The following is a 16,105-nucleotide window of genomic DNA, read 5'->3' on the forward strand; positions in this document are numbered from 1 at the left end:
CCAGACTTTTGCTTCTTAATGTTGTCAGTGTTTTTATGTGTTAGAAATGGTTGTGACATTGCAGCCTGAAATTTGTTGGCGGAACTAATTTCAATAATATTTCCATGATGTTTTGATAAAACCAGTTTTCATACCGCGCTGTTTCGGCCAGGACAAGGATCTGTGAATTGGAGAGTGATTGTTGTGTTCTGACTTGTGTGATGATGAAACTAAGTGGGAATTCTTGATTGGAAGCACTAAGGCCTTCACAAGCCTTTGCAGCCTGGGTATTGTACTTTTGTCTTACAATTAAGAAAGAAATGAAACCTTTGGAGAATGGTATTGACACCCTGCAGGGAAATATGACAGCTGCAAAACTGTTTACACTGCCACGCTTCTTGGCCAGAAAATGTCATTAAGTCCCATCTTTCCCTTATAACACTTAATTTGATAGTAACAAACCATGTGTGTGTAACATAACTACAGAGTCTCTGCCTGTGACTTTGATGTGTATTAGCTGTGTTTCTATTACTTCTGCTCTGTAACTTACAACTCATTCCTTATATTGACATAAAGAAACTTAGGAAAAAAAACTGGTGTGTATAGTGATTGAGAGATTCCAGTTATTCTTCCACTTGCTGAATTTTACAAGTAACCATCTCATTAGTAAACCTGCTTATAATTAATAAATGAGCAGAAATTGTTAATGTCTGCAGTAAGTTCATTGCATGCTCTAAAAATGGCATTAGTGCTTCTGGTATTCATTCCAGTTAGGAGAGTCAGATATAATAGATCCATTAACACTCCCAGCAGCCTACAAAATAGGATATTTACAGGGATTTTCTCCTGTCTGAAGGCCCAAGTACAACACTTAACAAGGCTTCTTGAGCAGCGCATGGTGACACAATGACGATGCGCGTGGTGTCGGCATCGCTAATGGATATATAAAATTCACATTGGTTTTTAAAGTGTAAGAAATATAATACTGGTACCCGAGTAAACTGCTGCACTGGTAGTGAATTTTAAAATGTAAAAATCAGATTTAAAAAAATGGCTTTTTAAGATGCTTGATACCTTCCGGTAAAGGCAACTTTTTATTACTTAGGGGTTTATGTGTTGGAGGAGCCTATAAGCAATGCTTATGTAGCAGTATACTTACACTTACACATCAGCCAGCTGGTATAGCCAGATCCTCAGCTTTTCCTTTTTTTCATTTTTAAACTTTTTGGAGGTATTTTTGAGTAGCTTGATGTTTTTGACATCTGTCTGACAGCCTCTTGCATAAGAGATGAGCAGTGCGTTATACCACCCAGCTGTGTGTATTAGTCTGTACATCAGGCTGAAGAGCGGCACTTAGCCAGATCTGACAATCAAATGGGAACTTGTACTACCTATACACAAGAGTGCATTTTAATGTTGTGTGCTTTTTGCCAAGAGGCTGGTACTTGACAAAGAAATTGTCAGAACCTCTCTTCTTCCTACCTCTTTTCTGTTTTTCCTTCTCCTTCCACAAATGTGAGCCTGTGTTGAAATACATTATGTTTTTTCCTGCAGTGTATCTTACAGATAACAAAGCCAATCTAGTGTTTTCAGTGATTTTATGTAACAAAACCGTAGCAAGCTTTTTGTAATAGAGAAGCGGTGTTATTTTCGGATATGCATCAAATTAGTATGTCATTTTTTGTGACCTTCAGCTGAAGTCACTTCATGCTCGGTTTCACCAATGAGGTCGTGGCAATGTACCAACAACCTATCCCCAAAGAAGGCAGAGACCTAGTGAAATGACATTGCTGGTTCACAAGTCTCAGGCTGCTTAGGAGTCGGTGATCAGCAGAGAGGGAGTGCAGGAGAACTTCCTGCTCTTGTTGTAGTTTGACTGATCTGATAGCGTTATGGCAGATACAGTTTTATGATCTTTGAGTGCATTTTTATTCGTAAATATTTGCTAATGATTGAAGTTTGTAAATAAACCATCTTTGCAAACTAAAAGATAGAAGAAATAAAGGAAACAGTGTATTTTCTAGACCAGTTTTTACACTGTTGTTAAGCTGTAGTGTTGAGTTAGACTCTGGGTAGGTAAATGTGGGTGAACACGTCCTGGATTGGGATTGTTTGATTCCAAACCTCTGATGGCGTGTTTCAAGCAAGTTTCCAGATCTCGCGCTGCACAATTATTTGCATAATGCATACAGAGGTTTTATTTTTGTTAATAAAAATAATAATGCATTCTGGGGAAAATCAGGCTTTAACTTAGCAGATTCTTAGTGGTTGTGTTGAGTAAACATTAGTGGAGATATCCTCAGTCTAAAACAGAAGTGAAAAGGGAGTTAAGAGGACAAGGGAGGCAGAGAAAACGTGCTCTTCACAGCTGGTTTTTAGCACTCTTTCAACATTGAACCAGATTTGTGGCTGTCCCTGCAGTGGCAGGTCCTGAGCATGGCATTTTAAATATTGTCAGATTGTAGGGGTTTTAGTATGCAGTAGATGATGTTCTCTTTTTCCTTCATACGCTTGTTTCAGGAAACCTTGTAGAGCATACCTCACATTGTTTTAATAAAGTATTTTATTGAGCCATTTAGTGGGATATGAGCTTTGTACCTAATAGATCCACAAGTTGAACTACAGAATGAAATGAAAAAGAAATAAGAAATTGGTGCTAGAGTACAGAGTAGGCATAGTTCTGAGGAACACGACCTCGGAATGGATTTTTATCAGTGTAACAAGAACTGGTTTTGTAAAAAAGAATTTAGGAGGACAAATACCAACATACTCTAAACTACTTAACCTGAATTACTGCTTTGTTATCGGAAAGGAGGATTTTTTGCATCCTTATTTCCTTATTTAATTTTCCAGAATAGAAGGTAGTTAGAGGAATAATGGCGCATGTTTGTGTCTTTTAGATACAAGTTTTATACTTGGCTGTTCTTATCTTGGTTCTGAGTTTAATTTTCATTTTCAATTTTACCCCTCCAAAACAGAAAAGAAAGCTTCTAGAAGAACTTGGAGAGAATAGACTTCCATATCTGACACCAGCCGATGCTGATTTCCATCAGTTGGTAACGTATTTCTTTTAACTGTCCTTGTTTTAAACTGCAATGGCTGTTTGCACGGAACAACAAATAAATCTTTGTTCAAAGAGGCACTGTGAAATCTGGTATGAAAAAGGTATCCTGATTGCTGATAAAGATAATGTACTTTCAAGTGGAGCAAAATATGACCTCTAGAATTGGGGTATTCAGGAATGAAAACTTCGTGAACTACATTTATTTTTAAGATTTTGCCCTGCATCTCAGTACCTGAGTAGCACATAACACGTGTAGCAATGAATTGATTTCTTATGCACTGTTAAATAAAATACATGTCACCATTCTTTTAAGGCTTTTTGGGTTTGCTTACCCTGCCCCCCCCCACGCCCGAGTTGTGAAGAGAACTGTCTTTATAGCTCAAGTTGTGGCAAATGAGGGAAAATAATAACATAGACATTTGAATTTCTTTTGCTTAATTCTACTTTTAAACAGTCAGTAACCCTTAACGCTTTTCTTACAGAAGTAACTGTGGAAACCACCTCAAATGAAACCAAATAAAAGTAAAGCCAGACCCAGTAGCCACATGACTAGGAAACCAAATGTATGGAAGAGTATCAAAAAATTAATAGACTATTCTGCATCTATCCTGGATCATTTTAGGTCAGCTACAAAGCATATGGCAAGAACTGAGGGTTCAATCAGATCAAATCAGAACATGGTAGGATGAAAAGCATGAGAGAGAATGTCGTCGTTTGAACAGCTGCAGCAAGCATGCTTACATTACAGGCCTGTCACCTTTCTTGTATGGCTCAAAGATGTATATGGCAGCATAAAAATAGATCTGCCTCTCCCTGCAAGGATGAGTTTCTCTTTTGCAGGCTTCCAAGGCCAAGGAAAGTGAAGCACACATCACGCTATAGAAGAGGAAAGATGCTTTTATGGGTCAGGTACTGGACTGTGACTCAGAAGCAGGAAGTCAAACTCTAGTTTAGCCATGGGATCACAACTGTGATAGTGAGAAATCTCTTCTTCTTTTGGGTTGTAGGATGCTTAGGGAAAGCATGGTTTTCTTTGTGTTCTTACAGAGTGGAAATACGCTCTTGATTGGGGTCTTTAACAGCTCTAAGGATAACAATATGAAAACAAAAGCGCCCTTCTGTAGGTAAGGACAAGTAAAAGTTTAGAAGAGCTGGAAAAGGATAGAAGAGCTTCACAGACTGATTTTTTTTATTTATTTATTTTTCTTTATGAAAGAACCCCAACACCCAAACACATTCTTTTCAGTCTTAAACTGAGGTTCAAGAAGAAGCTCTTTCTCCTTTTGAGTCTCGGGTAGCTTACATTTTATTCCTTCCTAGTCTTGTTACATCCCCTCCTGTTTGTTCTCTTTTTTCATGTCTGTTGCTGCCAAGAGCTGCTCTGCCCAGCGTATTTTTCTATCTTTTTTCTATCTGTGTAAATCCACAGTCTCGTGCAGCTGACATGAAAAGAGAAGATGGAGCCAAGGTTGCCCAAGTGGTATCTCACTTTCTCAGTAGCCCATAAATACAGAAGGCAATGGGAACAAGATGATAGAGTTTAGATACTTTCTTTTTGCATTATCTAGAATTACACTTTTTGTGTTGTTCTTGCGTGCATGTTAAGTATCTCTAAGTATATGTGATAATCATAAGCACCTTTTAAATTCTTACAGTTGTTATGAAATGTTACTTTAATCACAGCTGTGGATGTTACAAGGTCCATGATGCTTAAATGTGCTACAGATGGAGAGGAAAAGATGGGTGAGAGCTTGAGGACAACGAATTGCCAAAATAAAGTATCACATATGGTTTAGTTTTATGGTCTGTCTTCCCTGGAGAGACCTGCCTTACTCCTGTAAGAATCCACCCCTTATAAAGCAGTGTTCTTTGAACGTGTTGGAAAGGTTAGGTGGGATGCAAGCAAAAAACTACAGTATCTTGTCAGGTATAGAAATGTACAGTCTGAACAAAGCTAAGGAATTACTTCACAAGCAAAACTTCACTGACATCCTCTTTCAGTGCATGTTGCCTGAGGAAGGATTTTAGGAATGGGCCCCAAACTGTAGGCTGCAGCAGTGTAATGTTTAAAGCCAGTTATGAACAAGAAAAAGTCTCTGAACAAGGCAATTCACAAATATTTGAAGTACAAACGGTCATTTCATGTTGTAAGTGGCAGTTTGCTTGTCAGGGTTCTTTGTTGCCAGTTTCTAACTTTATTCTATCACTTGGGTCATCCTGTAGGGTTATTCTCTGTGGGGACTACCACCTTTATTTTTAAAACATGTATATATTTAAAGTCATGCGTGTAAGATTCATATGAAGAATTGAGCATCAAATGTGCTGGTTTTGTGTCCTGCAATTGCCAGTAACATACTGGCTCTTTTAGAGCAAACAGCGAACTGACCTTCAACACTTGCTGTCCTGGTTACAGAGAGTACACCATTACTCCCCCTTTCCCATCCCCCAAAACAAGGTGTCCAGCGTGAACCCAGATTTGACCCTGTGTTCTGATCTCCTAATGCTTTCCTTATGTAGGACACAGCACAACGACTGGCTGGAGATTTAAAGACAACCAAACTGTTTTCATGTGATGTGTCAGAAATGTGTTTCCACTTCCTGATGCTTTCTAAGATATTAGTTTGGGTTTTGTGTGTGGAGGGGTTTTGTTTGGTTTTGGTGGTTGTTTTGGGGTTTTTTTGGTGTGTGGTTTGTTGGTTTTTTTTGGTGGTGGTGGTTTTTTTGTTTTGTTTTTTTTTTAAAGGTAGAATTATCAGTATACTGTGTAAACCTTAATGATAAAACAGTTCCTAAGCATGTGATATTAAAACACAACCCAAAGGTAACATGCCTCTGTCTTGGCTGGCAGCAAGAATGTGGAAGGCATTACCTCTGTGGTTCAGGGGGAATATGATGTTGCTACCTTTGTAAAATCTGTGTACTTTCTTTCTAGTGCATGTTTTCAGGTATTTAGTTCCTTTACATCATATTGTTATTTCCCTCCTCCTGTTTGTAAAAATTGTTTGGAATTTCGTGTGAGCGCTTTATATCAGAAATCCAGTTTATTAAATGGTTTAAAAATACATAGTACTAATGACTTTTTAAATATGCCTTGGTAGTGTATGTGATGGTTATTGGTTAACCTGACCTGGGTATGTCCAACGTACAGAATTATTTAAAGAAATACTAAGATGATATAGAACTGTTGAGGCTCTTTTATCCGTGTCGTTTGCATAATGAAACAAATAATGCAGTAATAATCTTTGTATGTCACAACATACAATGTTCTCTCAGTATTATGTGTGATTGTGAAAGACTGCTTATGATTCCCATCACCCTATACCCATGCACCTGACTGTAGCCTGTACTTGTAAAACCTTACAACTAGCAGTTACTGATTTCAGTAGTTACTCTTTATAAGGAGTTTTTCACTGTGCTGTTCAAAGGCTACAGATCTGAAGCACTGCTTGAAGCAAAGGGGACAGTTCAGGACCTCTGAAGGAATTGTTTCAGGCTTTTGGCAAGCTCAGGCAAGCTGCATTTATCAAGTTTATATTCAGATCTTTTAATGAAAGCTGGAATCCAGTGTTCTATGCTGGAGATTGTAGAGAGACCTTCAAGCAGTTGTCTGGGACTATTTTCAAGCTTTGATATTGAAAGTTAAGCATGTAAATACTGTTATCTACTATAAATACTATTATCAGAAATTATTATTATCCGTAGTTACTGTTACAGGGTTTTTTCCCCCCTGTTTCTCTCCAGGAAGTGAGTTGTTGGAAACTATACGAACGTGTGAAGGAAAGAGGTTAGCTTCACTTTAAAAATTCACAAGAAATGGTGGCAAGGTTTATACATAAATTAAGATTTATTATGGTCATTATTTTTAAGATAGACTTCCTTTTGTATTCCCTTTTTGAGTGGCAGTTAATGATCCTATAAAGCCACCTCTTCAGTGTTGTAGGGTAACAACTTGCTATGATGCAGAAGTCTAACTCTTTTCATGCAGCACTGACTTACTGCCTGGCTTGTGTTTTTTAAAGACACCTTTTCTGGATTTTAAAATTCATTTCCTGAAAAGCAGCTTCAAATCTGACTTGGAAGAAGATAATACTAGTAAAGTGGTTTTGATTTGTGCCAGAATGAGCCCGCAGATGGACCATAGGTCAGTGTGATGCTTTTGTGCTGGTGGCTTTGATATGTTCTTAAAAGCACTTTGAGCATAAGCTATTACGTTATTAAGTTTTGGTAGATCAGTTTCTTGCATCTGTGTACTCTTGCCCCATTGCCTAATGCCTTCAGATTTCACTTTATCTGTATTTTGTTCTTTCCTGCAGCACCATCAGTATCTGCCTTTTCCCTAGACTAGGAACTAACTTCTGGACAACAGGAAAATAGATGTAGAGAGTAGTTTGGAGCTTCACACATGCTGATTTATACCCAATAGGCTCACACTGCAGCCTTTCCCTTGCTAAGGGCACTAGTTTGCATCAGTTTCTTTTTTTCTTCTATCTATTAATTTTAATGAAATACATAGGAACTTACTTTATTTAAGAACTTATTCTCTAGTCTTTGTCCAGTTTTCCAAATGGTCTCAGCAGAAGTTAAAGCACATTTACAGGCAAATGATAAAAAGTGTGATCGTGTGATACTTGCTTCCTTAGAAAACCTGATTAACAAATTAAAATTATCCAAGCCTTCCTGGAGTGGGAAGCATTTTGCATACGAAGCAAGATACTGCCTATTAGTGGCATTATACCTTACTGAGAGTTGCTGTGTCCACGTACTGCTGGAGCCTGGACTCCACCTGACAGCAGAACCAGTGTGGTCAGAAGAGGCTGTGAGATAAAAGGACTCTACAGGTGGGGATGTGGGGCGGAAAATATGTTTGGAAATTTTATCTAGAAGGGGAACTTTTATATAAAATAGGACAGCTAATTGGCATGCATTAAAAAACCGTGAATATAGAAAGGACCAGTATGTGAAGGACTGTTCTGAAGATACAGGTGCAGTGCAGCAGAATGTTGGCTTTTTTTGGAAAATTTACATTTGCATTTTGTTGTATTTGCCCTAAAAATTGTTGTTACATAAAGCTATTTCAGTTTGTCTTGTAGCCTTCTAGAATTGTGGGTATCAGAATGAGACAGAATGGTCTTTGCAGCCATTGCAATGAAGGAGTCACATTTGCTGCCTGATGTTCTATTGTTTGTATACTTAAAGGTTGCATTACCTACAGATTCATCATATTGATTGCTGCCAGAATCCTCAGACGTATTTATTTATTTAGAGACTTCTCCTGGTGATACTCTCTGGTTACAGCCACTGGTACATGTCTACAGTTTGTGCAATATATTGGAATAAGAAAATAAAGTAACAAATACTGGCATCTGTGTCTTCACCGTATTCTAGACTCATGCTTGATGACTTGTTAACTTAGCCTTGTTGTTTCTTCAGTATATGAAATATTACATTAATACATTAAATACTTGTAGTAGATGGCATACTTATTTTGCTGTTTTTATTGTTATATGTTGGGGTTTTTTTAATCTCCTTTAGTGGAAGACCAAATATTCCAAGCTGATTTTCAGAAGATCTGATACAGTACCTGAAGAGCTCCATCAAACAGTACAAGAAGGCTTTCTGACTTTGCGGAAATGCGACTGTTTCTTTCAAGATCTCGTAAGAATCAAAAGAAAAGATTTTGTTACTCCAGTGTCTCGTCTATTAATTGGAGACCCAGGATGCACTTACAAGTACTTGAACACAAGATTATTTACAGTTCCTTGGCCTACTGAAGGTTATGATATAAAATATTGCAGTCCAGAAATACATGATGCTTGCAAAGCATTAATCAGACTTAATGACTACTTGCATGTCGAGGCAGTCAAGGCATTACAAGGACAAAATTTGTTTCAGACCGAAGATTTTAAAGATACTACTGTAATAGATAGGGAACAAAATTTTGCTACTTCCCTTATGGAGAAAGGGTCTGTTTCAAAGGATCAAAGCAGTTGTGTACTAGCGGATGACTACCCAAGTCTAAAGAACAGAACATCTTATAACGTGACTTTATTGAATTATATGGATCCACAACAAATGCCGTACTTGAAACAAGAACCTTATTTTGGAATGGGGAACATGGCAGTGAGCTGGCACCATGATGAGAATCTGGTGGCAAGGTCGACGGTTGCAGTGTACAGTTACAGCTGTGAAGGTGAGTGACGGGAGGGATGAGTTGACCAGTGATGTATCTTAAATCCCTGAAGCTCTTTCATGTTTCCTGGTGTGCACGTGCATAAGCGCACCCGCGTGCTAGTCAAGATTTGTCATGCACTTCTAAATACGTTGTGGTCCTGTTTGTATTTAAGCCCTATCTTCATTTCTACTAAAACCTCTACAAAATACACCTGTGCTTACTGCAGCTGTGGCTTATCAGGTGTTCTCTAAGTAGATTTAAAAATTGGTATGATTAACTGCCTGACTAAGAGCCAGGAAATCAAGATCTGTTAAAGACCCATTTCAGGTGTGTATTTTCTACCCTGTAAAATGTTTCATTGTAGTTGAGACCACAGTCTTACTATTATTGTGTTGTTTATCATATACAGACTTGCTTCTGCTTAATGCTGATTTTACCACTCTTCTTTCTTTGGAAAGATCATTTTAGGTTGGTTTTGTGTAAAAGGTTTTTCTATATCTACTTGGAAGTGTGCACATTTTGTCTAAGCATTTTGTGTAGTGCTATTGCATGTTTTGCAGAGGACTTGCCAACACTTCTGTAGTTGGGAAGGGTGGAAGTTTTCTGTTAGAAGACCTGTTGTCTGACAGGCTTTGTAGGCTGGGCTCTTAGTTACTTAAAAAACATTTAAATGCAATACTAGGGGGGAAAAAGTGTAATTGAATAGTCATTAAATATTTCCTATTTAGTTTAAAGTACCGTTCCAATTTTTATCTTTATTTAAGAACACACGTGAGGATTTTTGTTGATTTTTTTTCCTAACAATTTTTGAACAAAGCTTTGGATTTTTTTCTTAATGGCTTCCAGTTTTACAAACAGAAAATTAGAATTTAGATGCTTGATTTGAATTTAGAAATGCTCCATTATGTTTTATAATTCACAACAGGTTTTTGGTACTTCCAAAAATCATGTGAAGTTTGCTTCAAAACATGGGAAGAATTCGTGTTGACTTCGTAGGTTTTGGCTAAAGACCATGATGTAAAAATAATAGCTGTGTCGTATAGTTCAACCTGGCAAGGTGATGGTGGGGTGAGGGAGAGGATTAGGGGAGGAACGTCAGAACACTGGTGGGTTGAGATAAAAACAGTTTAATTACTGAAACTAAACTAATAATAAATTGTAATAATAAGAAGAACAATGATAGTGACATAATGATAATCACATAAAGCTCACACAAAAGTCAGGAGCCATATGCTTCCAGCAGTGAATATTAGATAAGGAAAATAAACGTTGCCAACACAACAGCTCCAGTGAAAGCAGGGGAGTAGCAGGCCTTGGGAAAAGAATGACCTCTGTGCATGGTGACCAGAAAAGGGTGTCCCCAGCAAACTGCCCAGTTTATAGTGAGTGTGATATTTGTGGTATGGAATGATCCTGTTGGCCAGCTTGGTCAGATGTCCGGAAAGCTCCTGGCTTTTGCTCCCCTCAGCTTCTGCAGCTGATGATCTCACAACTGCTAAAGCCCTCGATTGCTGCATACCAGCGCCGGCTGAAACCTCAAAGTGTCCTATCAACTTGGTATGCGTTAAATCAAGTGCTGTGGTTTTGCAGAAATGCAGCTTTCCTGAGTAGAAAACTGGTTATGATTCTATCTCAGCAAAACCAGGACAGCTTATATGTTCCTGTGCATTCTCCTGTTAGTTTTGTTATTAGTTTTGAAGCCATGGGTCACTTCATTACTTAAAGTGCAACTCAAATCTTCATATTTACGTTTTCCTGGACATAAAACATCAGCTGGCTTAGCAAACTGAATAGAAGAGAATCCCTCAGCAGCAGTAGTGTTGTTTTGTTCATTAACTTTTTTCTGTCCTATTTGGCAAAGACATTGGTATTTTTTGTCCAGTAAATGTTTGCTTGGCGTTTTCAGTAGTACTGTAGAGAAATATTTTTTCAGTAACATTTTAATTTAAAGAAACATCAACATGAACTTGAAATAATAGTAGTGTGTATGATGATTTATTGTAATATGCTTAAAAGCTTTTTACTTTAACGTAAAACTTGCAAAGCTCAGTGAGCTATAAATTAACAAAGAAGCAGGCTGCTATGTTTATTCATAACTCATCACTTGATTTTGTTTCTTTCAGCAAGATAGATAGGTAAGAATTATGCTGTTTTAAAACCACTGCAAATTCTATGCAAGATTTGGTTGAGAAGGGTAGAAATATTTGATATCTGTTTAGACCAAAGAATTATTTTCGTATCTGTATGTATCTAATGTTTTTACCACATACACGACTTTTTTCATAAAACATTTCTACTTAAAAGTTTAATTTTTTTTCCTGAAGAATTTAAAAATTGACATGAAAATTTCAAAAAGCTAAGAGCTTTCCCGTGAAGAAATGAATAATTCTATCATTTACATTTAAAAAAAATATGAAAGTTACCACTTAATCTTTGTATTTTTGCAATGATCCCAAAACTTTTTGATCAAATGGAAATTTTACCATGTACTGGGGGGGAGGGAAAACTCTTGGCAGGAGGTGGCAATATTAAAACCTCAGTGTAGCCAGGGATAGTGTAAAAGATGCTTTTGTTGGGAAGAAAATTATGAACTCGAATCTAAATCTGAACAAGATTGAATTCCACTTGGTAGCTCTTGCGCATCGTTCGAATTGATTTCAGGAACTTCAGAGGGAGTTTAAGGTGCCCAACATGGCTCCAGAGCATCCTGAGGAAACCTCCTGTATGGGAAAACAGGTCCCTCGCATCTGAGGGTGTTCAGGTTGTGGTTGTCACTGTGTATCTCTAAAGTGAAGCTGTATTTATGATTGCCATACTCATAAATTGGAGGAAACGGAACCTGTTTATTGTTTATGAATATGGCACTGTAGTTAAAGGGAGGGTGAATACTGGTGTGTGTTGAAGTTTTCTACCCAGCATGTCCAAGAGGAGTAATTAATCTACTTGATTTTAGAGAAATAAAGAGACTGTCTTTCTGCTCTTCTGATTTCCTGTTTATAACCTTCAAATGCGGGTGGTTAATCACTTATTACTGCTTATAATATTGTTTCCAGTTCCGTATCACTTCAATGTGTTGGTGGTTTCCACAGTTCACAAAGCCTGACAATATTTACTGTATCTCTTAGCAAGCTCCCCATGACTGTGAAGCATGAAGAAGCTCCACATCTTTTTGAAGGTTGTTGTTAAATCATTGTAGAATTGTATCTTAAGGCCTCTTCCCACTTTCCATAAACATATTTGCCTTTTATGCCAGTATCTTTTATTAGTACTTACTCCGGTAATTAATTTAACATTTAGTTAGCAGTGAATTCTCACTGTATCATATAAAGACTGTCACATGATCTTTGTAGAATACATGATGAAAAGAGTAGAGGTGGTCAGAAATTTTTGGATGGAACAATTTTTTGTTAGAAGGCGATTATATGGATTAGTAATTTTCTAGGAGAAAACAAACACTCTGTGGGAAGCTCAAACACAAATGAAGCATGTTGATTTTTGTTCAAACTAGCTCGAGGCTAGGGCTTCCAGAGCCTCCTGGCCGGTACCAACCTCTCCTGCCACAGACACGGAGTCCTCAGGTTTTCATCTTCTGAACAGCAGGAGCCCTAGGAGTCCAACAGTCTTGCTGTGTTATGGCAGCTGCTTGTCGGACCATTTAGAGATGAACAACTCAGGTTATGGTTTTCCTTTTACTTTAATTTGTGTTTTTATATCATTACTTATTTGGTGCCTACTTATTTGATTAAATAGTATTAAACCAGATACTACTGTAATTGAAACAGCTTTATTTTCTTGTTTGCTTGTTCAGTGTTTGATGCCATAATGAAAATTTAATGTTTGAAACTTTGATCAGTATTAATTGGAATAGAAGTAGTTTTTAATATACCAGAAAAGAAATTTGAGAGCAGACATAAAGATATCAGAACAAACTGATGCTCTAATTGGTATCACGACTTATTTTCTTGTTTCCAGTGTCAGTGTTTCAAAGCAACTTCAAATAAGTTACATTTCTAACAACAAAATAAGATAGATGCTTTGCTTAATGCTCATCTGAATAGTGTTTCGTTTTATTTACTTAAAAATCACAGAATCGCAGAATCACAGAACGTTAGGGATTGGAAGGGACCTCAAAAGATCATCCAGTCCAATCCCCCAAAAATAAAGTGCATTGGATTACACTAGGTTACAAGTAGGTTATCAAGTGATAAGAATAGGCCCACACAAAAGTTTGGGAAATTTCCTTTTAAAGTACGTCCTGCATGAAAGTGCACGAGTGGCAGTCACGGTGTGTGTGCAGAACTGAGTACCTTACAGACTGTCTGTTCAGTTCTACTACCACGCTTTTCAGAATTAATTTGCTTTTCAGAATTTACCATGGAAAAGGAATCCCAAACTTTGACCAATTTGGGATTTTTAATAACACCTTAGCGTACAAATACCGTATTGCATGAGAGCATTAAGGTAAAAACTTGCTCGAGATTCTAATATAGTAAGCTAGTAACCCATTTTTATTTCCTGCTCTACTTATAAAAGTGAATTGCAATCCAACTACTGGTGGAATAAGGGGGCTTTCAAAAATTGGATTTTATCCATGAAAATTTCCTAATGAAGAGATTTCCCTCAGGTCTTTGTATGTTTTGTTGGAAGTTTTATTGCTTAACAGAGCACTAGTTGATTCTGAAGATGTCCTTTGAAGTAAAGACTTGTTTCAATTACCAGCTTTCGGGAGATGGAAAATAATGTAGTCACTGGAAGTGTCCATCTTTCTCCTGTCTGGATTTCCCACAAACTGAGGTTAGATAAGTGATTTTCCCGACGTTCTTTACACTGTCTTGTTTGTCTTCTTGCTGTAAGGCCTACTTGCTGTATAATAAACTGGCTTTGTTCACTGGCAAGGTAACGTTGAAAGATTTAACAAACTTACAGTTATAGCAGCAATGTGTATGCTTGTTTCCTTTGTAAAATGCTGTTTGTATTTTTTCACACTAATGTTAGGAGCAATATCCTAGCACTAAACCTAACGATGGCTATTTCACTTCTACAATAATTGTAAATAGAAATATTTGAGATTCACTACAGATGTATGTTTCTGCACTAGGTTTAAAAAAAAATAAATCCTGAAACTACAAAAGTTGTTCAGAATTGAAGTAAATCTCAGTCCTCTTTATGTACTGCTTAATGGATAAAAGTCATGGAGTAGATGTTTGTACTGGATGAGATCAGTTACATTAAATGGTTTCTAATGTAGTAGAAATACTGCTTGTTGAAAGAAGCAAAATGGTATGTAGAAAAAGATGTATTACTTAAGAAATGAGTGTGTGAGTGAAATGGTCACTTCTGTAGCTTGTATGTTCTGGCCAGATGGAATTATATTCTGAGAAGCACAAATTTTTAATGATCTCATTGCTCTTATTATAATAGATTTGAATCCCTGATTTCTAAAAAGAAACTGTCATTTGAGTTAAGTGTTGTGGGTTTTTTTTAACCATGCTCTCACTGATTTGATTGAATAAAGTCTCTCCTTCAAGAATGAAGGGATGGCAGTATTCTGTTTGTATTTTAGCGCTTATGTTCTTGATATATTTGGACACAATGTTCCTGTTTGTTTTTTGTGAATGTGAGTTGCAAGCAAAAGTTAGTGTTGGGACACTTTGATTAACCTCATGTGCTGTGGCTGTTCAGTAATAAGGTGGAAGAAATAACTCTGGGTAGATACTTGTTCTTTCCCACCAGCTGCTGAAAAGCAAAGCACGCTCTGCTTTTTTCTCTTCTTGCTTACACCATATATAAATTGCTGTAGAAGACATTAATAATGTAGATAGTTCATTAATCGCTGAACGCGTACCCAGATTCTTAAATTCTGGAAAAATAAATTGAGCTGTGAAAAAAAAAAAAAGTTATTTTTCCTGTATCTGTTTAGCAGTGGTCAGCTGGATTTAATGACAAAGTGGATGTTTACAGTCCTTGTTTTTAGCACTGTGTTGGCAGTGATTCTGTCATCTAAGAAATCACGTTTGATTTAAGATTACTTTTAAGTTTCATAGTATCAAAAAACTCTCAAACTCCTCCTGAAGATTTTGATACCGAGTAGCCAAGAAACCTTTCAAGGTTTCTTCTACTTCCTATGCTGTGGAACAATAACCAAGCTAGGTCCAGGAAAACAAGTTGCATGTTGTTCTGAACCTAGCCATGACCCACTGCTGGTAAGATTGGGTCTTAGAGCTGGAATGTGTCTGGAATCTGAGCTGTCTAGTTAGCAATGTGAAGTTGTGGCCAGTTTTCTGCAGCTGCGTTCTCTCTTCCATGCTTCTACCTTAATTACAGGTTTAATGAGGTGTTATTATGTTATGGTGATCTTGTTACCTGGTTGCACCATTTAATTTGGGATGCGAGCGGAAACGTTTCTTACAGGCCAAATTGTATAAATTTTTAATTAACAAAATTCAAATTTGCAGATAGTTTTATTCTCTTTTAAATACTGCCATCGACCATTTCTGTATGGTCTACCCCGAAATAAATGCATGTTCTCAAGGTGCTGTATATGTGCAAGATCCAGATGATTTACTCTCAAATACCTATGGTTTAGATGCATCCAAATGTTTTCACTTACATGGGAACTGTAATTATATCGATGAATATACAGCGTTCAGTCATGCTTGAGGTGTGACATACAGAATTTAATAACTTCTTTTAATGCAAGTTTTTCAGTGTTACCTAGAGATATACCACAAAATTAAAGGTGTCTTTTTTTCCCCTTGCTCTCACTTTCAGAATAGTTTGCATTTAAAAGCGAGTAGCAGCTTGCTTCCATTTGTTACCAAAATAACATGGTAGGAGCAATCAGTTTCAATTGCTGCTGATAATTATAAGGTGCAATAATTGAGAATATA

At 37.1% G+C, this 16,105-nt stretch overlaps 1 protein-coding gene across 1 annotated transcript in view; it reads left to right on the forward strand.

Moving 5' to 3' along the window:
* Nucleotides 1–569: 569 nt before the first annotated feature.
* FTO (fat mass and obesity associated) overlaps nucleotides 570–16,105 on the forward strand; it is a gene marked incomplete at its 3' end in the record, with an annotated part of 69,356 nt that continues 53,820 nt past the window's right edge. The window contains exons 1-4 of the mRNA XM_010179953.1: nucleotides 570–575; nucleotides 2,838–2,840; nucleotides 2,958–3,035; nucleotides 8,576–9,233. Of these exons, the coding sequence (XP_010178255.1) occupies nucleotides 8,996–9,233 (238 nt within the window). The remainder of the gene's footprint in view (nucleotides 576–2,837; nucleotides 2,841–2,957; nucleotides 3,036–8,575; nucleotides 9,234–16,105) is intronic.

This window comes from Mesitornis unicolor, unplaced genomic scaffold (assembly GCF_000695765.1).
Source record: "Mesitornis unicolor isolate BGI_N332 unplaced genomic scaffold, ASM69576v1 scaffold5212, whole genome shotgun sequence".
Taxonomy (NCBI): Eukaryota; Metazoa; Chordata; class Aves; order Mesitornithiformes; family Mesitornithidae; genus Mesitornis; species Mesitornis unicolor.